Raw genomic sequence first — 24587 nt, 5'->3', positions numbered from 1 at the left:
ATAATGTATAGTATAAAAATTCCAAGATACCAGGCGATTAGAAAAGTGCTCCTGGAAAATCTGGAGGAGTGGCAGCCCTGCTTTAGTTTAATGAATATAAAGATAGCTAATATTTATGCGCGTCTCTGTTTTTGGCAACAAGTCTCTTCGATTTTGGTAAATCATTAACTTTATTTACAGGGATATAAAAGAACCGCGTAATGTTCATCTTCTGTACGATGTTCTTCAGTTTGACCCTCCTGAAATTCGACGCGCTGTACTCTTTGTTACTGGTAATGCTCTTGTTTGTGAGACCCCTGAAGATGCGATGAGAGTTGCTTATGAATTAGGGGATGGCCTTCGTTATGATGTTAGTATTTACAAGTTTTTTGTGCATATTGTATTTAGTTGGAAGCGACCCTTTTTCAATCGTTTCTCGACTGTGATCGCTATTTCGTGGAAGAAGTCTTAAAATTGGTTAGCAAACTGCTAAATTGCAACGATGTTAATTTTGCCTATAATGCTGTAATGCAGCTTCTAAGTATCGAATTTGGCACTCTGTGTGTCTAAATCTTTTAAAGATTTTTAGGTTTTACATATTTAAAGAGTTAAGGGTTATAAATTGACGACATTAGATAATAGTAGAAATGACACGTCCTTCTCAGACGTGACTGAAATTAGGAACAAAATAAATTGTTGTAAGGTAAAGGAATTTGAATGTGCAAGATTTTGTAGGGACAAAAGGACTCTGTAACAGGATAACAGGACCCTACTTTTCGTATTTCACAGGTAGGACATTATTTGCCTCTAGAATGTCTAGGAGAAGGGTAGTAAACTTGAAGACAGTTTTGTATCTCAGTTTAAATCCTAATGTCCACATAACACAAATATTTTGTATTTTGTGAATTCTATATTCGCAAGGCGGAAAATCACTTTCTGTGATAATCTCTGTGCGATCTGCAAATCTGGAGATTAAGTGTATGGTTTAGAAGCTTTAAGAGGTAACCTTTTCAAATTCTATTTTTTATAGTTGATGCTCTACAAAGTAAGAAAATAAAAGCAAATATTTGATAATTTGTTTATTATAAAAAAAAAATTAATTTATCTATTACAGTTGGCAGGACCTTTGTTCTGAAGCTCATGTTTATTTTTAAAACTTTGGTTTGTTGACTACACATCGTCTTTTCTATATTCTTTTTTATAGCTTTAAGTTAGAATATAGCCTGTATTTTTTGCTCAAGTATATATCAATTAGTTATAACTCTATTTTCAAACGGATTGATTATTATTATTATTTTATCCTAGCGTCAAAGGGCAGATTTAGGACAACAAAGGGGTGTTTTGAATTAAATACCTATTACTTTCCTAGAAATCAAAAAGATGTTCTAATAAATATATTCCATATTCTAATAATAGGTTCTGTAAGGTAATTCTTCTTATAGGTAGATAGATAGATAGACATATGATAAACCTAATCGATCTTTGAGTTAGTAATACTCCGGTAGTTGTCAGTAATATTTGTCTCTAGTATGAAACCTGTATCCTATACGAAAATTCAAACCATCTTTTACTAGATTCTTGGTGTACGCAACAATTGTTAGTATAATTAGTTACTTAGTACAGTTATCCAGATGTTGGTCCAAAAATTCATTCAGCGACCTTTAAGTTCTAGGTTACTTTATCCATAACGAAAGTTTCACCTTGTGGCAGAGGCAATCAACTTTAAGTTGAAATCAAATACCACGGAATTTCTATCCACGGCTCTGGATTCGTCACTGAATCCGACTTTCATTTAGGTATTTTATGTATGGCAATTTCTCATGGTTTGAAGTTTTTTATCGCTCTTTACTTGTTTACAAAATACCTCTCTTTTCAAAATAAGTTCCCATACGTCACTTCTGTAAATCCAAAAGATGCGTGTTTATATCTATACATAAATACATACATTGTTAAGAATATCTATCTAAACTACATATAGGCCTCTGCACTAAGTCAGATATTTTGGCATGAGAGAGGACTTTACCCACCCTCTTCCTACCTACTTTCCGGAAATCCCAAAGCTATATCACACAATTTCTTACATATACCACAGCTCTCGCCTCTTCTTTTGCCCCCCCCCCCACAAAAAAAATCTGAAGACTTGATTGATCAAAGTTTATAATCTAGCTGTCCTACTCATCCGTTCATTTAATTATGAATTTGAATTCGTCACTGGACGATGTATTTGACCTTTTGATTTTAAAAGTGCAGTGGGAATTAGAAGACTTTTTCTAGGGGAGGCAGTCTGATATATTAAAAAGTACCTTTTTTTCACCGATCTTTGTAAGGTTTATCTTCTTGTAGCACAGTGGATTTACCTATGCTTGTTAATACGGGGCCCTGTATTAGATTCCACCTGTCGCAACCACCGACAGGTTGAATTTAACATCTGTTAAATTCAAAACCGCCGACAGGAGGAATTTAACAGGCAAGGGCAAATGAATTCCCACGAAACATCTATGGATACACTATACGCCACGAATGGCCCAGGTGGAATTATTTGTTATTATTTCTTAAAGTGTCCCTAGAGAGATCACTGTAACAATTTTTGTCTTTTAGGAGCGCGGAGGGGGAATTTAAATCTGTTCTAGACAGTGAAAATGAAGCACAAGCGGAAATAAAGTTAAAACGATAACGACTTAAGAAATCTGTTTTGGGCCCAAATCCATCAAGTCTATTTACAGAGGTTTTTCTTACTGTTTTTCCTCTTCTTTTTTTCTGGGGCGGCGGGGGGGGGGGAGATAAATTAAATCTACTATGAATGGGGAATGAAGGACAGGGAGTGAAAAGTCAAAAGTGATGGTGTCTTTTAAAGATGAGTCACCTTCTTTTGGGTGTTTCATCAAAATTTTCAAGGTTTTTGAGTCCCTAACTTGAATCGTATAGCCATTCAAGCCAGCTATTACCTTGGAACTACTAGATTACGTAGTTCTAAGATAAATTACACATGTGAACTTTTTTAGTATTTCTATATATATGTAGTAGTAAAATAAATGGTAGTCACAATAAATCCTGTAGTAGTAAAAAATAAAGTAGTAGTAATTTGAGCTTAATGAGCTTAATTTGAGCCTCCACAAGCTTAAATCTAATCATCTAACAGCCTGTTTGACTCCTGAGATTTTTTTCCAAATACGTGGAGTGTGTTCAAAGACTTTATTGAAATAAGGTAAGTTACAAGAGTTTCATTATATTAAAACTTATTTTACAACCTATTCAAATTGCACGGAAAGAGTGATAATTACATGCCTTCTTATCCTAAATTAATGTTTTTTTAAGGCTGTAGCTTTGGATGGTACTTTCTATCAGAAAAGTGGAATTATATCAGGAGGTAGTTTGGACTTGGCACGAAAAGCCAAACGTTGGGATGAAAAACAGCTTGTTAATTTGAAGGAGAAAAAGGTTAGTCTCACATTTATCAATAAACTTCTCATGGGGTTTTTCTCCAGAAAAAGGGGAAGGAAAAGTATTTATGCTAAGCCAGTGTTTTCTTAGTAAAATATATATAATGTGGATACTTCAAAATTAAAACATTTTTTTTCTTTATCGACTCCATAACAGAGACTTTGTCGTCATTTTTATCATCAATATGACTGAACCGTTATTTTAAAGGATAAACAGCTAGTTATCTGTATCACAGGTTCTTACCCTTTTTTCAGGTCCGTTTTTTCAGGTTAATCTTATAAAAGGACATCATACTCCGTCTAGAACATAACCCAAGATTCTTTCTGAACTTGCACCTTATGTATATATATATACTATGCAGGCACATTCCGGGGAAAGATGGAGAGAGTTTCAAAGATACGAAAACATGACCATTACAAGGTCGTTGTTTATTCCCCCTTCATCTAATCGAAAACTGAGTGTGATCTCTTTGTCTCCCTGTTACATCAGAAAAAGTATCCATTCGACGAATTAATTTACTCACTTCAAAAAAATTAAGAAATAGAATGCATTTGAATCCTACCTGGCCTCCAAGACTGTTAGACACTGCAAGTGAAAAGAGAGGAAAAGGAAATTCAACACTGCGTAATCACAGAGAGAGCAATGCGAGACAGAAAAAAAACGCGCACACAAATAAAAACCAGAAAAAAGAAATAAAAATAGACAAACACAATCTTTAAGTAAAATACCAAGGAAGACAAAAATTTATTTTGGTTTTGTTTTTACTCGTTTAGCTTCCATTGTCCCTTACAATGGACATCAAACTCTGATAAAATCTTGATTGAGCGACAGCACACGCAAAGAAGAAATAAGTGACATGATATGTAGTCTAAAGTCTCGTGTATTTTTTCGATTTCTTTTAAGTGTCTTAAATAAGACAAAAACTAGTTTTCTCTTTATGATTTTTTGGATTTTCTATTTCTGAAATTTTTGACTTTCAAGGCCCATTTATCAGCAGCATAACATTGAGGCAAATGTCATAAAAAAAAGTCGAAGATGACAAAAATGTCGAAGATGACACTCAATTTCTATGCTTTAATTTTGAAAAATGAATTACAACTAGGCTATACCATATTTATTATTAAAATTACCAACTGGAAGTTATTTTCCAATCTTTTCGTCAACACGATAGTGTTTTATAACTCAAATACCCTTTCAATTTCTGAAGCTGAGTTCTTCTTGATTCACTATCAAACTTGGTTATTCTTGGCTCAATGTTGTTTATTTAGGTACACCCTCCAGTTTCATGTCCTTGAGTGGTTACGTCAGTCACTAATTTAGGACTTGTATGCTGAGGCACTTTATTAGCATTTACAGTTGGCTGTGTAACTTCGAAATTCATGTTTTATCTTTTGTCACTTCTTAATTGTAGGATGCTTTAACCAGTCAAATACGAGATGCTATGAAAAAGACGAGAAAAGAATCCGAATTAGCCACAATTGAGACCCAAATTAGTGGAATCGATAACAGACTCAAGTACTCACGCCGAGACAAGGAAATGACGGTGAGTTCCTTTTTTTAAATAAATTTAAGTAGAATTTTAAATAAATTAGATTGAAATTTCAAATAAATCAGTTCTTTTTTAATAAGTTAAAAGAGTAGCCTTTAAGTGGTGAATTTAACATGCAACATGATAATATCTTGAAAATAAGCACTCTGCTCTGGCCCTGCTTAGACCGAAAAATATGTTTCCGTGTTCAACTGTCGTAGCTCCCACTACCAGGTTTCAACTGTGCTTGCTGAGACAAATAATGTCAGCAAGTTCTTTTGGTCAAAGTATCGCTTGCTAAACATAGGATCGCTTTTGTCTCAGTCTTCTGCTTTTGATGGTTCTAAAAAACAAGGTAGTGTTGTTTCAAAATTCGTATTGCAAGCTATTCTCAGAAGAGGCAATACAAAATTAGTAGATCTTTTCATAATACTGTGTATGAATGGAAAAAATCAAGGGAACCTGTAATTCGAGAAAAAAAGTATTTAGCTTCGGTGATTTGACCGTTTTTCGTTAAGAAAAATTATTTACCCGTAATCAAAATTTGTCCTGAAAAACCTGCCAAATTGATACCCATATTTCCGGCAAACTGGGTAGGGGTCATTATTATTGACTGCAGTATCATATCAAGAAAAACTTATATCCAGTCACTGGACTTGATCCAGAATCCCCCCAAGACCGATTCTTTGAAGCGAATCTCTTTTTAATGTCACTTGACTGCTTTATAATACCTTGGAAGAATATCAAATCGTAAAATATTTTAGAAACAAAGGAAATTTAACTAACGGACTTCTTCAGTCCTTATAATTTCTTGATATAGCACTGACCTCGAATAAATACTCGTCTTATATACCGAATTTTTTCAGCTAGATATAATTTTCTACCAATAAGCTGATCAAATTTATGCCAATTTTATTGTTATTTATTAGTAAGTGTACTGTTGCTTTCGTTACGTTTAGTTTATCCTCAGTATGTTGTACGTAATGTATGTGTTAATTGGTTTGGTCTTGGTCACTTGATTCTGTTTATTCAAATGAAGAAATAGGAATAACCAGTCTTTCATCGAGTTTTTATAATTATTGAATGAAATGATAATAGCCAACCACGTATTTTGATAAAAAAAAAATCTCTTATTTTGTATATATATATATATATATATATATATATATATATATATATATATATATATATATATATATATATATATATATATATATATATATATATATATATATATATATATATATATATATATATATATATAGACTTTCATTTTTTTTTTTTTGCCACTAGTTTAACTACCTTTTTCAACAGGTTATTTTGACTTTTGCTCAGTCTTGTGAAACTAGTTACCTGTCAACATGTTTCAAATCCATGGTAACTTATTTTAAGTGCCACTCCTGGTGCCTTTGATGCGCCAAGGGCCTTGAGCCAATGAACCACCCGAAGAAGGGCTAAATTTTCAGCTAAACATCTAATTTTTTGCGTTTTTGTTTCTGACTTTTTCGCCTAGAAAAACTACTGGTACCTTCAATTAGTTTGAGAATGTATGTACTCATGCTAGGGACCTATTATCATTTTGAGGTTTTTTGGTTTCAATTCTACAGTTGCCATTATTTCTTGTTTTTTACTGCTACGATTTCTTTAGTGTTTCTCTAGAACACGCTTCTTTGACGTGTCGCTGGATAGTTGCAGCCTTACGAGGAACAAACGTGGTTCGTCGTCAGTTCATGCCCTTATGGCTTGCCCAGACGCACGGTGTCGAGAACGTATTGGGTTTAAGCTGTGCTGTGAAGTTGAAGCTGGTAGTCAGTTTAACCACCCTTTCAGCATCAAACGTATAATGGTAACACTGCTTATTAAAGAATTCTAGAATTATTGGCTTAATTTTTACCAGCTTCTTTTGTTGATGTTTTTTTTTTTTTTTTTATTTGTAGGAGCAATTGATTCATCAGCTGAGATTAAATGTTCAGGAAATTTCACAGCAGTTAGATGCCATTGAGGTAGGCTCTGGGATTACATCTTTATGTGCATAGTAGTATTCTATTATTAACTGTTGCTTTTATCATTATTATTTTTGTTTTAAGCTAATTTCTTGCTATCTAAAAAGGCTTTTTGTTTCCCATGCAATAAACTTTACATCATTTCTCTGTAAAGAAGCTCTTAGTAAAAAAATTGTAAAAAAAAGTTGTAAAAAAAAGCAACAATTGTAATTTTCGCTCTCTCTCTCTGTCTCTCTCTCTCTCTCTCTCTCTCTCTCTCTCTCTCTCTCTCTCTCTCTCTCTCTCTCTCTCTCTCTCTCTCTCTCTCTCTCTCTCTCTCTCTCTCTCTCTCTCTCTCTCTCTCTCTCTCTCTCTTTCTCTCGTTGAGCAGAAGTTCGAAGACATCTCTTTCGATAATTGTTGAGCTAAAAACATTTTTATGTTTAGTTTGGCAATCTATTATGTCCTCATTAAATGCATATAAAAATAGAGTAATTTCCTAAAACTTACTCTATTGAAGAAAATTGTCTTTTATCTGAGCAAGAAGTATATCAAGCCATTTTGTTATTAATGGTCGTCCAATTTCAAATAGACAGTCTTTGCGCAAAGTATACTAAATACAGTAAATTTGACTGGTAAATTGCTAACTTTTTTCTCTTTTTTCCGTAAAGTAGGTTCTTAAAGGTTAATAGGTGCACAAAATTTACAGGAAAGTTAGAACTTTTTTTTCAAAAAGTATACATTGTAGCGCCAAATTAAATTTTGACGTGTTAAATTCATGACTTCCTCTTTATTTTCGGATCCATAAATAATATGTGCTTTGTTTTGAAATCTGAGAAAATTCCCACAACGATAAGAATAAAATCGTGTTAGGGCGGCTAACATATCTAACAACTTACCTCTGAAGCAGCAAACTGGATATGGTATACTGGATGTATTATCTCTGAAACACAGCTACGCACGCTCCTCCTCCATCCCAGTCTATTCAAAACCTCCCTCTACGCCCTCCCAGGAAGTTCCCCATCTAATTAAATCTTTCCTTACGAAATCCTCGCACCCCAACTGAGGACGATCTGCTTTTCGTTCAGCTTTAGACAGTTGGTTGAAAAGGATAATCTTTGGCATTCTGTCATGCTTCAGCCGCAGAACTTGCCCTAAAAATTTCAATATTTCCCTCTTTATAACCCTAGAAAGTTGGATTGGAAGAAACCACACTTTTCGTAGAACCTACTGTTTGAAAGATGGTAAATCAATCGTTTTCGTAAAATCGCTAAGTACTTCCCCTTTTTCAAAAATCATATTTATAATCTTCAGTAACTTGTTTCTAACCTCATAGCTACCATATTGGTGGATATGATGGTAAATAAAGATAAATGATCAGTAATGTCATTTTCATTTCTTACGAAAAGCTCTGAATTCGAATCAACTGTTGACCCAAACTTCCTCAACATCAGCACTAACCTGCAAGGATCAGTGATCCACTATTAGAATATGCATGTCCTGTTTGGTATTACAGTCAGACAAAAGAAGAAAGGGATAAAGATGAACAGGTACAGAATAGATCAATGCAAATAATCTACGGAAATTCCCCGTTGCCTTACTTTTTTTTTTCTAAAGCATTGGAACTTGACCCCCATTTTCGTCTGCCATGGGAAACTGTGCCTGAAATTTGACTCAACCTTTCTCCTGCAAGAACTTCCTCCCGCCTTCCTTTGTCACTTTTGGATCTTGACTCCCCAGAGAAGGGGCTGTGAAAGTTCCAAAACTAACACCAGATTATTCCTGGTCCCAGCGTTATCCGCGAAGCTTTGAGTTTCGTTCGTTCTTTTAATAATTCGTAGCTTGTGCGCTTTGGTAACTTTTATGCTCGTTGACAATTTTTTTGTGCTAACCATATTTAATTATTGTAGTATCTTTTATTTTGACCAAAAAAAAAAACCTATTTTTTGAGCATGCCTGTGAAAGTGTATCTTGTAATAAATGAATTGATTTGAATTAAATAAGAAATAATGACTAGTAAAGATCATTATTTACCAGTTATTTCACTTTAATTGCTTTATTTCCTGTGTTATACACCAAGTTTGCTATTATAACGATTTCATACTAAAGTGACGCTTGATGGCAGATAACGTTTTTTCCCTTGACTTAATATAAAGACCTTTCTTGGCAGCATCGCCAGAGTAGAGGAAACCAGACGTCAGCAAATGGAAACAGAAGTTCAACTCTGACCGTGATATTTTTCGTTTTTTCTTTTTTAATTTCAATTCCACTTTGCTATCTTAATACGTATTTCTTCAATTTTCGGTGTTTTTTTTTGTAGCCGAATATTCATACGATTGAACTCCATATCAGAGAGCGGGAATTGCAAATTGAAGATATTAAACAGAATATGAATACTGTTGTTGATCGCGTTTTCGCCAATTTCTGTGCTTCAATTGGTGTCGAAAACATTCGACAATATGAGGAACGTGAATTGAAGTAAGTAATATTACATAACTAGAAGGGAGGCCATTAAGAGGATATTTCTTTTCAAACAAAAATTGTGATAAATTTGTATAATTTCTAAATTATTGAGTGTTTTATAATAAATTTCACTGCTCATATTGTGCGATTTAGTTAATTTAAAGTCTTTTTGCAAACTGACCTTTCAAACATAAGATGTTGCTTTCAGCTGACGATGTCCAGGATAAATAAACTGATCTCTGATAAATAAACTGATAACAATGAAAGGGTATCTCTTCGGTGTTAAACTTGTCCGCAGTATTTTTGGTCCTAACACTATCAGGCACTTACACCTGACTTTATTTATTGGTGCTTTTCAAGTCACCAAAAATTGATGGATTGTGCAAAAAAAAAAAAAATCTTAAAACATCGTAAAACAATAGACATTTCATGATACACTAAAAACGTATGAATTGTAGCTGGTTTGAGAGGCATGAAAAAAAAAAAACTCGCGCCTACCGAATGCTAAATAATTTTTAGGAGGCCAATTTCACATCTTGTGTTACCAAAATTACTTCTCTTTCTTAAACTCATTATTAAACGAAGAATGAACTGGTAATTTAGGTTTATTTCTAAATTTTTTTTTTACAGGTATATTTCACAAGTACTCTATGAATAGTGTTTAGTCACAAGCTTAGCTGACTTCCCCGTAATACCATGACAGACTGAAACAGAGGTCTCTATCAGGGGCGGATCCAGGATTTTTTTAGGGAGGGGGGGGGGCGCAAAATAGGTTGGTCCGATAAACTTGCATTATGAGCAAGTTTGATTAACACAAACTTAAGTTAATTAAGTAATTATACTGCTTTAGACTACGCTAGGGGGGGGGGGGGCGCCCCTCGCTCCCTCCCCCTGGATCGTCCACTGGTCTCTATTCTATGGGTAATTTAATTGAAATGAGCTTAATTTAATTGAAATGTGCTTAATTTATTGACCCTTTTTTTCTTGTATTTCTTAGAGTACAGCAAGAACGTGAAAGGAAGAGGCTGGAATTTGATGAGCAAAAAGATCGTATTGAGAATGAACTGAAATTTGAACAGTCAAGAGACAAACAAGGTATAAAACTTATATATGGTAAAAATTTGAGTTTGCTAGCTATCTGTTCAGATCCTATATACCTAGATCGACTAGTTTGATCAGTGTTGCCACAGCAGAGTATTTTGAGCAAGGTCACTAAATTGTTTGAAAAATTAACCAAATGCGATTTTATACTTTACTGCTCCAGAATTTTATTTTCAATTCTGCAACTAACAAAATGTCTGTGAAATCGCACAACCTAAACCCAAAATTATTCTATGTAATTTAGTGAATGTCAGAATTCAACGATTTTCAATAGATCAGTGGAGCAATTTCACGAAGCTTGTAAGTTAGAAATTTCGTTGTATTTCAGCTGTGTAGCGTCTCTTTCTTTTTCTCAGTCTTAACAGCAATAATTGGACTTCGTAGACTAGCACCAAATCTGTCTCAAGTTGCTTACTGCTATGTTGTTTGCTGTGCTAGCAATGTTTAATCCAATCAAAGACATCGAAATGGGCGATTTAGGACAACCTTAACAGCTCTTAATTTAAATGGATTAGTCGCATGACCTTTATGAACTGATTTTTAATTTATAAATTTACAAAGCATGATTTTTACTTACAACGTGATTTTGTCTCCTTGTAAAGAAAAGAATTATTTTAGAGTCAAATGTCCATAATATAGAGCAATAAAGTTATTTGAGAAAAAGGTAGTGTAATAATGGTTCATACATGAACTAAGGGGAGGTTCCGCCCCGCCCCCCCCCCCCACTACTCGATATTTCAGTTATTTATCCTATAATTTCTGATGTTTTATATGTATTTCGACCATTTTTGATTTTTTTTGGAAGTTAGCCCCCCCCCCCCCCTTCAATGCGTGTCCATCTATACAGGTTACACTATTACTATTACAGGTTTTTTTCTATTAAAACATCTCTATTTTTTACAATAATGCCCTTAGGGGATGTGTTGGTATATAGAACTCGTGATGTCCAGTGAAAAACAGCAGTGCTGTAAATTTTTGACTGAAATGTATTAAAATTTGGGAAAATTGAATTTTTTTGTAACAAAAAACTCTTTTTTAAATAGTTTCATTCCTCTCTCATAAAAAAAAACCTTCTAATCTTCTTCCTTCAGTTTTGACTCCGTCTATATGATTTGTATAGCTACTAATATTTCTCCATTTGCTGTTGCTTCTCACCCTGAATATGTCTAGGTTGTAATTATGCAAAAATGATTGCGTTTATTTTAGTTCAAGAGAACGTTGCTAGATGGGAAAGATCTGTTTCCGATGCACAAGATGAACTGCAGCAATGGAAGGCAGCTGAGGAGCGACAAGCCGGAGAACTTGACCGACTGATGACTAAAGCTGCAGATATCAAGAGGGATAGACAACAAAAAAGTTCCGAAATGGATGAAATGAATGAAGAGCTAAACAAGGTGATTTGTATAATCTTTTCATTTAAGTATATACCGACAAGAAGAGCTCTATAGCCGAGTTGTTTGGTTGCGCAGCTAGTATTGACACTGCAAGGATTTTGACATATTCTTAAATGCATGTTGGCCCTCAGACAGGGCTTGACAAAGTCACAGACAGGATGAATTTGCTCTCTAAGATTTCATTGTGCTCTTAACAATTAAGTGTGGATTTGTCCCCTCCCCACGGTATTTCTTTAGCGTCATCCGAAATTGCAAAATGGAAGCATATAAATAACGGCTAATACTCTAATACTTAGTAACGGCTAATACTTTCTTTAATTTAGTGTTTTCATAATATGTAACGGCATAATATATATATATATATATATATATATATATATATATATATATATATATATATATATATATATATATATATATATATATATATATATATATATAACATGTTGCATATATTTTGACTGTATCAATTAAAGTTTTACCCGTTATTAATCTGTTTTCATTTTCGTTCTAATTATATCAAAAGTGTTTTTTTTTTTTTTTTTTTTTTTTTTTTTTTTTTTTTTTTTTTAGGAGATGGAGGGGGAAAGAAGCAACAGGGATTAAATCATATGGTAGCATGTAACTGGAATATACTCAGTATATTCCAGTCTTATTAAAAATAAAAAAGGAAATGTGCAAATTTTCCAAGATTCCCCTATGTTTTACTCTCCTTAGATATTTATTATATTCTGTTAAATTTATTTTCTTGCTTGGATGACTACGTAAGAATTTATGACCATCTTTACTTTTGCCTATGTATTAATTTACAATTCATGTTAACTAACAATTGACCCATTGATATTAATTGACAATTAATGAGCAATTTAATGACCATCTCCCACTTGTGAACTCTTAAAATAAAGGTAACGTTTCCGATTGGAGATATTAAGGAAGGTGGAGACGACATCCAAAGTTGTATTGAAAAAAAAAATAAGAGTAATAAATATCCTTTAGCCCCCCCCCCCCCCCAAAAAAAAAGAAACAAAAATCAAACAACTTTTTCTACTAATAGAACGTTCACTAAAGAAGAGATCACAATTTTACAGCATTGATATGGCACCCACGTTGGTTTGTTTTCATTCCTAATGCTAATTCCAAAGCCACGCGGTGAATGATAATAATGGAGAAATGGCTGATTTTTGAAATAGTTTTAGTGAGTGTTGTGATAAAAAGGTCATTTAAATCAGATACGCAAGAATGTTTTGTGACTTAATATTTGTTGTTAGATTTAGTCACCTTCTCCTTAAACTTGACACGTGTAAATGAGGTAAAATCTATTTACGTAATATTTTAAAAGCACCATGCGCTGGAAGGTTTGTTAGTAGACCAACCTACACACCTCATGAAACCAACACATATCAAATAAGATATATATATATATATATATATATATATATATAATAATAATTTATTTATTACCCACTATAAAAAAGATGCAGAGTACATTAAGAACAAAAAACAACAAAAAAGCAAACTCGCACAATTAACAATTATTTACATAAAACGGCATAAATTATGGTGGACAGTAAGATCTGCAGACAACGAAAAATTTTCCGCAAGCACAGTCATTTTCACCATGAACCAGGGAGGACAACTCGCGATATTAGATGCTGCTTCCGGAACGACGGAGGGAGGCACAAAGGGTACCGAGAACATTTAAAATAACATGTCCGGATAGAATTCAGATCTTTAGGCTTCAGAATTGGAAGAAAACCAGATAAAAAAAGAATAGAAAGATCGCAAAATGAAGAATATAATTTCCCAAGCGCTTTTCTATTGTACCTCCCTCTATTTGCAACAATTTTTGAAAATCCTATCTGAATTTTTTTTTTTTTTTTTTTGCATTAGAACTGTCAGAGCCCGAAGTGTTTTGAGATTATTATTAATGTGAAGACCAAGCCACCGAAAAGAAGAGACACCGGGAAAAGAGAAAAAACCACAGTTAAGTGGGAGACTCGCACTCGAATTAAATGAAGTATATTCGCACTTATCAACGTTTAACATAAGCCCAATCTGTCTGAACTGATCTGAGATCCAGCTGAAAGAATGTGAGAGCCCAGCCCTAGAACGACTGACAAGGAGAATATCGTCCGCCTAAGCAAGATACGAGACATCAATTCCATCAGAAATGAAAGTCGAAGGAAAGGATGAAAGAATAGGAGCAATAGATAACTTAAAAATAGTTGGAGAAAGCACACCACCTTGACGGACCCCACGCCGAAGAAACACCTTTGAATCAGAAACTACTCCATTACATTTTACCCGACTAAAAGAGTTAGAATACCAGTACCGTAACAAAACAACAATAGAAAGGTTAATATTGTTGGAAAAAAGGGAATAGAGTGCATGTGAGTGGACTATGCTATCGAAAGCTTTCGAAAGATCCATAGCACAGATATGAAGGGGAGATTTATCATTAACAGATTGCAACAGGAGGGAAGCTAGAACACGATGGGCGTGCTGACATCCCAGCCTTTTTTGAAAGCCAAATTGGTTTTCACCAAAGTTAACATTTTCTGAAATGAAAGGGAGAAGAATATATTAAAAAATTTTGCTAAGAGTGCACGAAACAGTAATTGGTCGATAAGAACTACACTCTGACGAAGTTTTTCCACGCTTCAAAACCGATGTGACTGTGCCACAGAGAAAACTGTCGGGAACCATAGAGGTAGATAAACACATCTGAAACAGTAGCTAAAGGTGATCTATCAAAGTTGGGCAAACTATTTTTAGATGATAAGAAGAAATTACGTCTTGATCAGCAGAGTTAGATTACATGTTCTTAATAGCTTGACCAATATCAACAGTAGAAACTGGTAACACATTACTCTGAGAAATACGACTAGGCAAACACGACTCAAGAAGATTACTAAAAAACTTTTCAACTTTCCGGTTCACCTTGCCGAAAATATCATTATAATATGACACCCAAGTATGAACTGCTATAGGACTTTCAGAAAAACTCACTACTAAGCTTATCCGAATTCAGAACATGAGACCACTCCTTTCTCGACGCAGGAAAATCAAAAACAGATACCCTAGACTGTCGTAAACGTTTTTTATAAGCACGCTTGGTACTTTGCTTCAGATCGAAGACAACTCCTCGATTTGGCCGACCACAAGACACCCATATTCGTACCCAAAACTTAGCTTTATTCTTCACTACTTTTAATTCTGGATCCAAAACCCATTCTGGTTTTCTAGTTTTAACCTTAATCTTTTCTAGAGGAACAGCAGTCGCCTCTGCTTGTTTTAAGCACCAAATTATTTTATCATAATATTCATTTAGAGACTGCTTATCATTTGAGAAACGGTCAGTAACTTGAAGCAAATGGTAAGGAACTTTTATAGAACTCAATAACGTGGATAGCGTTGTAATATAAAGTGCAAAATTAGCTCTACTCCAGCTATTCCTGTAAAACCAGTTAGAACTTTGTGTAAAAGGTCTAGTAGAACGCGAAGTGATTAGTGAAGCAGAGAACGAAATCGGGAGGTGGTCAATATCACGACCGTCTTCATGAACAAGAACAGTCGATACATTAATATTTGGCGAGAAAACTAGATGGTAAATATTAGACAAACTTCCAGATTGGTGAATATATGATTTATCAGCACTTTTCTCAACTATTTTATAAGCAGAAAAAGCCTCAAGGACGATATCAGATCGAACTGACCAACTTGTAATATCTGTGTTGAAGTCACCAACCACTATGAAATCATAACCAGTCTAAAAAACAGATGCAAGAATAGCCTTAAGATTTGCCAAGGCTTTCATATACGCGTTTAAAGCGGAAATAGTTTTTTTGTTACACAGTAGATACACATTAATCAGCACAGTATTACCAAACCGAACTGCAAGGATGAATTTGTCACTGTGAAAACACACTGCAGAGAGCAAACTCAGGTTATTCTTAACAATACACGCGAGGCCTCCAGATGGTCTACCAAAAGTGACCTCAGCATTAGTTGTAAAAACGGAACGATTACGACTTCTTTTTAACATATTAATACTAGTAGAAGTCAGGAGGTGTTCTTGAAGGCATACTATGTCAAACTGGTCACACATTGCATCAAGCTGGCAGAGAGAAATCCTTGGTGAAAATATGAGAGCCCGTTCAGCGTGCATACATTGGAACTTAACATACACAATCAGATTCTCTATGGTGTGGCGAATGACATTCTACACAGCACCAAGGTGCCGACAGATATTCTTTCTCAGATAAATATTCATACCCAAGTTTAACACCATTTTGCATAGCCTTGGCTCTTGACATGGAGTCACAAAACTCAAGCTTAACCGTGCCAGTATCACCGAGCCGCATAGCTTCCACCACACCTGGATATCCTTGAAAGAATGAGAGGTCCAAGTCCTTCGATATTCCTCTGACTATCCCGAAAAACCGCTGAGTGATCACCTTGGATGGAGATTCTGCTAAAATCACTGAAATAGAGTCTTTGAATTCTTCTGCAGCAGATTTTTTAACATTGATTAGCCATTTGTCACCTCGCAAACTCAGCTTGGTAACTGCATCATGACAGCTCACTTTATCGAGTACTTTTTTGCGTTTTATCGGGTCATTTAGTGTTTGCGGCACTTTAGAGACAACAACAGTGGTGTAAGAGTCAGTTGACGGCGTCGCACGGGCAGGCAGTGGTGGAAAGTGATTATCATACGAATCAAACTTACTTGAAACAGTCTTTAGGAAGTGTTCCATTCTGTTTAATTTCACGTTCAAACTCAAATAATCCAATACAGGGATAACAGGTTCACTATTTGGAGAATGAATTACAAACATCGGTAGGTCTTTGTCTTCATCGTCGCATTTCTCGAATATACTTAATATATCCTTCAGATAGCTTTCCAAAGCCTTTAGCCTCTTTCTTTTCGGTAGCTCAGTCCCAGGTAAAACCACATCATGGAGGAGTTTTTTAGCTTCGATTATACTCGGTAAGTCTAGAAAAACTCCTTTCTAAATTTCAGTATTTCATTTTTATTCACTCCATTATCACGGTTAAATTGCAAAAAAATTAAAATCGGCGAAAAAACAAGTCCATTATTCATTATTCACTATATATATCATAAGAATACCAATAAGCGAAGGAAGATACCAGATACCAATAAGCGAAGAAAGAGTAGTTTCCTACTACCCGATCCCTACAATTTAAGGGACTAACACTCCCGGCAGGTACAACAGCGCTTGCAACAAGAAACTCCCCTCTTCCGCCCGCCTATCAGCAAAATTGAATTACAATCAGATTATCAAATCAAATTAAAAAGATAGTAAAATAATAGATGACCTTATATGAGTGAGTAAATGGTAAAATAGTTCGTAAATATCAATTTATTATTTCACTTATTTCGAAACTGACGGTCGCTGCAATCCACTTTAATTTATTCCAAATTTAATCCGGCTTAAATATCAATAGATGTTCACAAGTCAAATGCGAAATGATAACTGATATATATATATATGATATATATATATATATATATATATATATATATATATATATATATATATATATATATATATATATATATATATATATATATATATATATATATATATATATATATATATATATATATATATATATATATATATATATATATATATATATATATATAGCTATCACAGGCCCGGCTGGGCTGAGCTCATATTTTGGAGTCAAAACAGAAACAGAATAATATAAAAAAAAATAGGTTTAAAACTAGCATTGACATGAAACTGGCAAAAAAAAAAGACATCAGGGAAAAAATTAAAAACATGTAGCCTAAGTGCATATACCTAAAAATGATATCTAAAAAAAAAAAAAAAAAAAAAAAAAAAAAAAAAAAAAAAAAAATTAAAGGCTTCATTGAAAGCATAAAAACGAAGAGAAAAGTGAACATATATATAAAAATATACATGCGATGTTTATTTACTTGACTCCCTCCTCCCATAAGGAAATCTAACATCTTCTCGTAAGGATCGAACATGTATAGATAAAATGAGATATATTAAATGATACTTCACAAGCACTGATCATGAGATGAATTTGTTGTGTATTTAACCAGTAATGAAAATACTATATAAGCAAGTATTAATTGACTATTCTTTTCCTTGGATAGTGCCGCCGTGATGTTGGCGCAGTGAACAAGGAGTTGGATGGAATCAAGAAGCAGATTCATGGAACCGAAACCAAAATTGAAAAAGCCAAAGTAGATCGACATAGTATACTTATGCAAAGCAAGGTAATCAACTTTTTATTAAATTCAATTTTAAAGGTAGCTGCTGACGCAATTATGTGTTTTTAAGTCAGTTATAGATGCCAGAGCAAATTCCGAATACTTACTTTGTTTGCTATTGAATTAAGTCTTGTATTATTATTTCTATTCTATATGCAGTGAAAGCGACGTATAGTGTGAATTAAGGTTGTCTGACCAGTAATATATTACTACTCGTGAAAGATAACAGTTATAAGTTTAAAGGGCTTGTAATTTTAAGAAAGACAAAACTTGGAAAAAAGAGGAAAAATAAGTTACCTATATGGAGAAATAAAAAAATTATAGGACAAGTATAAAGAACATAATCACGAAATATCCCCGTGTGGCACCAATCTAAAGGTCCCTGTGTAACACCAATTCAAAGGCCCCTGTGTGGATGTTTAAGTTAGTGGTGAAGATATGGAAAAAAGCCTCCTCGAATGGATGAGGTAAAAAGTTTAAGGGTGAAATAAAACAATTTTTCGTCGTGATTTGCAAGTAAATATAAGTAAGTCAGGGGAACAATATACTAACCAATTATTATTCTTAAAACTAAGCCTAGCCGAATTTGACTTATTTTGAACTTGTCCTTCCCAGGGCCAGTACTAAGGCTTTGAAAAGGAATGACAAATTTTCCACAAAGCATAGTTAAAACAAAACCGTAAACTGATTGGAAAGGATTGTAAGTGTTTGCGCTAGTTAATGGTTAGTGACAAACCTAGACTGACTAGGAAGTACAGTTTCTGGAAAGACAAATAACTCTACTTCCAAAAACTTGATTATTTCGGAAATTTTGTGCCAGCAAAAAGGAACGAAACGTTTTTGAATCACAAGTTGTTTTATTTTAATGGTCTCCCTATTTCCCTGGTATAGCTAGAAATATGCCCATCAGAAGGAGAATTCTGATAAATCAGAATTTTCCTTCTGATGTAGGAACATACTTTTTACCCTTTGGTACATACCTGGTACATACTTTTCGCCCTTTGAATTCCTTCCCCTAAAACTCCAACCTCCACCCCTCCCTGTAAAATTCGGACGTGTCTACCTGTGACTTTAGACATCCTCTACGTTTTAAGTTGTATTTGGAGTTTTATTGCCTTCAGTGTCTTCCTAAGTTAATTTTGTGTACTCCACTGCTCTGATTCGGTTGAAATTTGATATAAAGATGCAAATATTGCCCTTCAATCAATTTTACTTATCAGTCTCTTTGTCTTTGTTTTCCTCTTTGTTTAATCTCTTTGTCAGTAATTGTGCTTGGGTTTATTTACTAATAAGCCCATTAATATGTTGCTATCTTAAATTCACTTTTCTGTTTAAATAGATGGAAGATATTGTCATTCCAATGTCACGTGGGAATATGGACGATATTTACGAGCAAAATGGAGACAATTCAGAGAGTGTTGAGCAGTCATCCACCGTTATTTATGAGAAGGAATCTCATATTCTGATAGACTATTCGGAATTGGCTGACAAATTCAAAGAACTGGATGATTCTGATGATGTAAGGAAATATTCAGATAAAATGTCACGTGCTGTTTCAGAACTTAAAGGAACTTTGCAAAGAATTCAAGCACCTAACATGAAGGTATGGACATGTCTTTCTAACTTGAGCTTTATCTTTTCATTTAATAAATTCTTATAACCCTAGGACGCATATAGGCAATCCTAGTTTTTTTTTTTTTTTGTTTTTTTTTTTTAATAAAACGGATATGGGATTAAGTAGCAAGGAAATAGAAATAGCTTCATATTGACTTTACAGCTGGTTTCAGATATGACTTTTTGGCATGAGATTACAAGATCGTTGTTTGCAAATATTTTTTTTTCTAATGTTCTGTGAGTTTCTACTGAGCCTATTTTAAACCTTTCAAAACATAGAACAGATGCAGTTTTCAATGCTTAAGGTAATTTAACGTGGTTGACGAACTGTCACGAGGATTGAATTTGTAACTATGAAAAAAGGATGAACTCTAATACGGCAAAAGTGCCCGTTTTGCGGCAAAAGGTGGCTATGCTATGTCAGGTCAACCCTGCTTTTTGCAAGGTTATTTCAGAGCCAACCTGACAAGTAAATGATTTTACTAAAGTGAATGTGCAGTTTCAAATCATTGTTTAATGGTTATCAACCAGCCGCATTTTTTTTTTAACCGGATATGGGTTTCGATTAGTTTTTAAATTTACGTATACTAGTTTTCAGCAACCCAGTTTTGTGCTTTTTATAATTATAAAAGAAGAATAAAATACGTCGGCTACTAGTTTTTTATGTTGTTTTTTTTTTAGTTTTGCTCATATTTTTGGGAGGGATGTTTCATACATCAGAAAAAAAATATCCAAACGTTTGTACTAGTATATTATCAACATATATAGCACTTCAATAATGTTATAAACATATATAACATAAATTTAAAAATCTCATTTTTGACAGGAATAGCTTTTCCACTGGCCATGGGAGGGGCATTAAAAATAAATTTTTCCGGTGACAGGGGTTGATCTAGAGTAAAATCTTGGGGGGGGGGAGAATGGGACAAAGGTGCCAGTAATTGACCAAAAAGAGTGCAAAACAGAAAAAAACAAGGAATGAGGGCGCCAGAAAAATATTTGAGGGGGGGGGGCCTTGGATCTGCCACTGTCCACTGATGTGTTTGTTCCTCTACAGATCATCTATCAGTTCGCATACTCGGAAAGTTTGCACCAGCTATAGATTTTTCTTTACAGGCATTACAGAAGCTGGACCAAGCCCGTAATAAATTTCAAGAAACCAACGAAGAATTTGAAAATGCTCGAAAGCGTGCTAAAAGATCGAAGCAAAATTTTGAGAGGATCAAGAAGGAGCGATATGACAAGTTTATGGCTTGCTTTGATCATGTTTCAGATACTATTGATGGTATTTACAAGGTATAAACTCCAGTACTTATCTATATATTCTATATTATTCGCACATTCTTTTCTTTTTCTTTATCTGAGCCCCCTCCCCCTAGAAAAAGCTACTTGCGTGTTGTTCCTAGGAATAAACTTTCAATCACGTGACAGACTGGCTACAGCATACTGGATAGTTTATATCAATAGCATTGACCGAAAAGAGGGAATTTGCATCGAATTGACAGTAACTCAACTCCAGTTCTAAGTCTAGAAAGCTTCTTTTAATTCTTCATGTTTAATTTTTTTATTGTTCTTTTTATAGGAAAAATCAGGAGAACGTATTTTTATGGTGAAGAAGCGTGGGCTTATTTCAGGCGGAATTTAATAAGACGCCTGGAATTTATTCCAGGAGGGAGGGGAAGGGCGAAAGACTCATATCTTTCTAACTTATTTTTTTTTTTTTTTTTTTTTTTGCAAAGGCGATATTTACCCTTTTATTAGTGCATAAAGATGAGTTTTTCTTGTCTCATGAGAAGTTTGAAAACTGTAATTAGTTCTTTGGCTGACTGTCTCAAAATAGAGAAAATGTACACAAAAGAAGTATTGGGAATTGCAGCCTAGTTACTATTTTTCCAAATTGAAGGGGTCTAGCAGTTTCTCTGACTTGACCAGCTCAAACTGTATGGCTGATGACAATGTACAGTCATCGTATATAGCCATGTATCCATCCATATAGCCATTTTTGTATGGCTCAAACTGTATGGCTGAGGACAATATACAGTCATCGTATATAGCCATGTATCCATCCATATAGCCATTTTTGTATGGCTCAAACTGTATGGCTGAGGACAATGTACAGTCATCGTATATAACCAGGTATCCATCCATATAGCCATTTTTGTATGGCTCAAACTGTATGGCTGAGGACAATGTACAGTCATCGTATATAACCAGGTATCCATCCATATAGCCATTTTTGTATGGCTCAAACTGTATGGCTGAGGACAATGTACAGTCATCGTATATAACCAGGCATCCATCCATATAGCCATTTTTGTATGGCTCAAACTGTATGGCTGAGGACAATGTACAGTCATCGTATATAGCCATGTATCCATCCATATAGCCATTTTTGTGTGTATATGCCCAAGCAGTGAAGGTTTAAAGAATTTGTGAAAGCAAGTCAAAGGATTGTAATAAAATTTCCTGGTATCTTAGGTTAACAACTGAAGGATTGTCCATTAATGGCTCTGTTCAAAAAATCTAAGTACATAATTGAAACTGTAGTAGACCTTCAAGAAAATGGAAAAATGATGGTAGGTCATGCTAAAAAATCTGATAATTAATAGAACTTCTGCTAAGAGCGTAATATTGCCTTCAGTTTCATTGACACCCTTAGTGCTTTCCGCTCCAGCAGGGCAGGCTAAAATGAGAATTATATTGACCATGTTTTGAAAATATGCTTGAAACTTTATTAGCGTTGTTATTCTTTTCTTGTTCTTCTGTTTGACTGTTATTAAAGTTATTATTTGTATAAACAATTTTTCTTGAAAGACAATGTATTATTCGCAGAGGGTGCATGAAACCAGAACTTGGAAACGTAAACAAACCCCGCGCTCAATAATTTTATTGCAATGGATTTGTATAATTTATAGTGTTCAATAGCGAATTAAATTAATACTGGATTATTGAGTTCTGTTCAAAAGCACTTTTTGGAATCCACTATTATTAATAAACCCACTTAATAAGCTGTTATTCGTCTCTATTCACGCAGAAAGGTCTTGGAATATTTATCTAGTAGCATAATATAACAATATTTTTAGTTTTTTCTAAAGGTTTTATGGGTTTGCAAGATTTTTTAAAATTTTCTATTGTAAGAAATTCATTGTGGTGTTCAAACCGCGTTCAGTAGAGCGCAATAATTACGCTTACTCAATATGCTATTGCAATTAACAGTAATTAATTGCTATAAGCTTTGTTGAATGCAGAGAAAGCTTTTTGAGAAGACAATGAGTACAGAATCGACTACGTCAAGCACACATTGCTGACTAAGTCATAGAGTAGTTTTGTGAATACGGGGGTGTATCTCATTTAAATGAAGTTTTCGAAAAATTCAGTTAGATATTAATTTTAATTCCTTTAACCAGTAATGTTTTTGTAGCACTCGTTACTTTGAGTCTTTGTTGTAGCTGCTTTTTGTAGCTCTGCTTATTATTACTAAGATTGCCCTTTTCGTCCAAGCGGTTTCATTCCAAACGAAAAGCAGGTCATCCCCGAATTGGGTGGGGGGGGGGTCGTATGGGAGGTTTTAAGGGAAATTAGAACTTCCTGGGAGGTTGTAAATAGGTTTGGATGAAGGAGGGGTGTGCGTAGCTGTGTTGGTCTCAGGTGGCTGGATGCTGCAGTGAGTTGTTAGGAGTAGTACTAGTGATTTCTTATTACTTTTTTTTTTTATAAACGTTGACTAACTCGTGTTATCTCAAAGCTATTCCTGTGCAATAACCATATTCTGTTCCGTTCTGCAAGTGCTGCTAGAAATTCTCTCAAAGAAAGGACTTCTTTCATTGCTAATCTAAAAAGGAATACCAATAGTACATTTTTAACAGCACTAGAATAGGAACTTTTTATGTTTGAAATATGATCTTCCCGGCCAGAAACCCGTATTTAAGCTGCTACAAAACCCGTTTAGAAATCGTACTCCTGTTAGAATTTTGAATCCCTGTTGGGACCTAGCTTACCCTACCCCTCTGATGAAAATCTCCTCTAGTGAAAGCCGACTGTCTTTATTGCAAGACTATAAATGTAGGTATAAATCGAACTAAAAACATCCTCTATACGACAGCTTGGCCTAATTTATAACGACTTCAAATCGTATCACGAACATCTTAGAAAAACCAAACGTAGAGAGAAACCAAGGTATATTCTGGAATGGTCAAATATTTTGTTTAAAAAAAAGCGAAAAAATATAATAGACTGGCCATTATTTAGTACAACCAATGGCCTGGCTATGGCATTCCTCAATTTTAACTTATTAGGGAATTAAATATGAAGTAGAAATTAATGGGCACACATCAATTTGGTTATTGACTCATAACTGAATCATGGTCTGTTTTAGAATTTGGCAAAGAATCAGTCTGCTCAAGCATTCCTTGGTCCTGAAAATCCGGAAGAGCCTTATTTGGACGGTATTAATTACAACTGTGTTGCTCCCGGCAAAAGGTTTCAGCCTATGTCCAATCTCTCTGGTGGTGAAAAAACCGTCGCAGCTTTGGCCCTCCTTTTTGCTATCCATAGGTAATTTGACGTTTTAACTTATTTGCATCTATTAAAATGTGGATTTTAATTAAAGGTTAAGTTTAATTTGATCCGACATGAAATTTTTGAAAGTGCATATATTCTTTTGTCTCTAAGCTATTTTAATCGATTAGACAATAGTTAGGACTAGGCTAGTTCACTGAACATTTAAAGGGTAGTTTTAAAGAGAATATACAATATACCGACTGGGCCCGTTTGACTTAAGTGGTTCTTATATCTTTGACGCAGTGTAAAGTGAA

The 24587-nt window shown here is 34.4% G+C and overlaps 1 protein-coding gene across 1 annotated transcript in view; it reads left to right on the top strand.

Moving 5' to 3' along the window:
* The window catches only part of SMC1 (structural maintenance of chromosomes 1), a 76291-nt gene that overhangs the window by 41480 nt on the left and 10224 nt on the right, over nt 1–24587 (top strand). Inside the window, exons 10-20 of the mRNA XM_089102778.1 lie at nt 181–349; nt 3295–3417; nt 4832–4963; nt 6886–6951; nt 9251–9408; nt 10391–10488; nt 11701–11888; nt 18043–18165; nt 19499–19762; nt 20890–21069; nt 24149–24327. Coding sequence (XP_088958904.1) covers nt 181–349; nt 3295–3417; nt 4832–4963; nt 6886–6951; nt 9251–9408; nt 10391–10488; nt 11701–11888; nt 18043–18165; nt 19499–19762; nt 20890–21069; nt 24149–24327 — 1680 coding nt within the window. The remainder of the gene's footprint in view (nt 1–180; nt 350–3294; nt 3418–4831; nt 4964–6885; nt 6952–9250; nt 9409–10390; nt 10489–11700; nt 11889–18042; nt 18166–19498; nt 19763–20889; nt 21070–24148; nt 24328–24587) is intronic.

This window comes from Artemia sp. Qi Xiang Cuo, chromosome 16, assembly GCF_049724085.1.
Source record: "Artemia sp. Qi Xiang Cuo chromosome 16, ASM4972408v1, whole genome shotgun sequence".
Taxonomy (NCBI): Eukaryota; Metazoa; Arthropoda; class Branchiopoda; order Anostraca; family Artemiidae; genus Artemia; species Artemia sp. Qi Xiang Cuo.
This window is presented reverse-complemented; position numbering and strand designations above follow the sequence as displayed.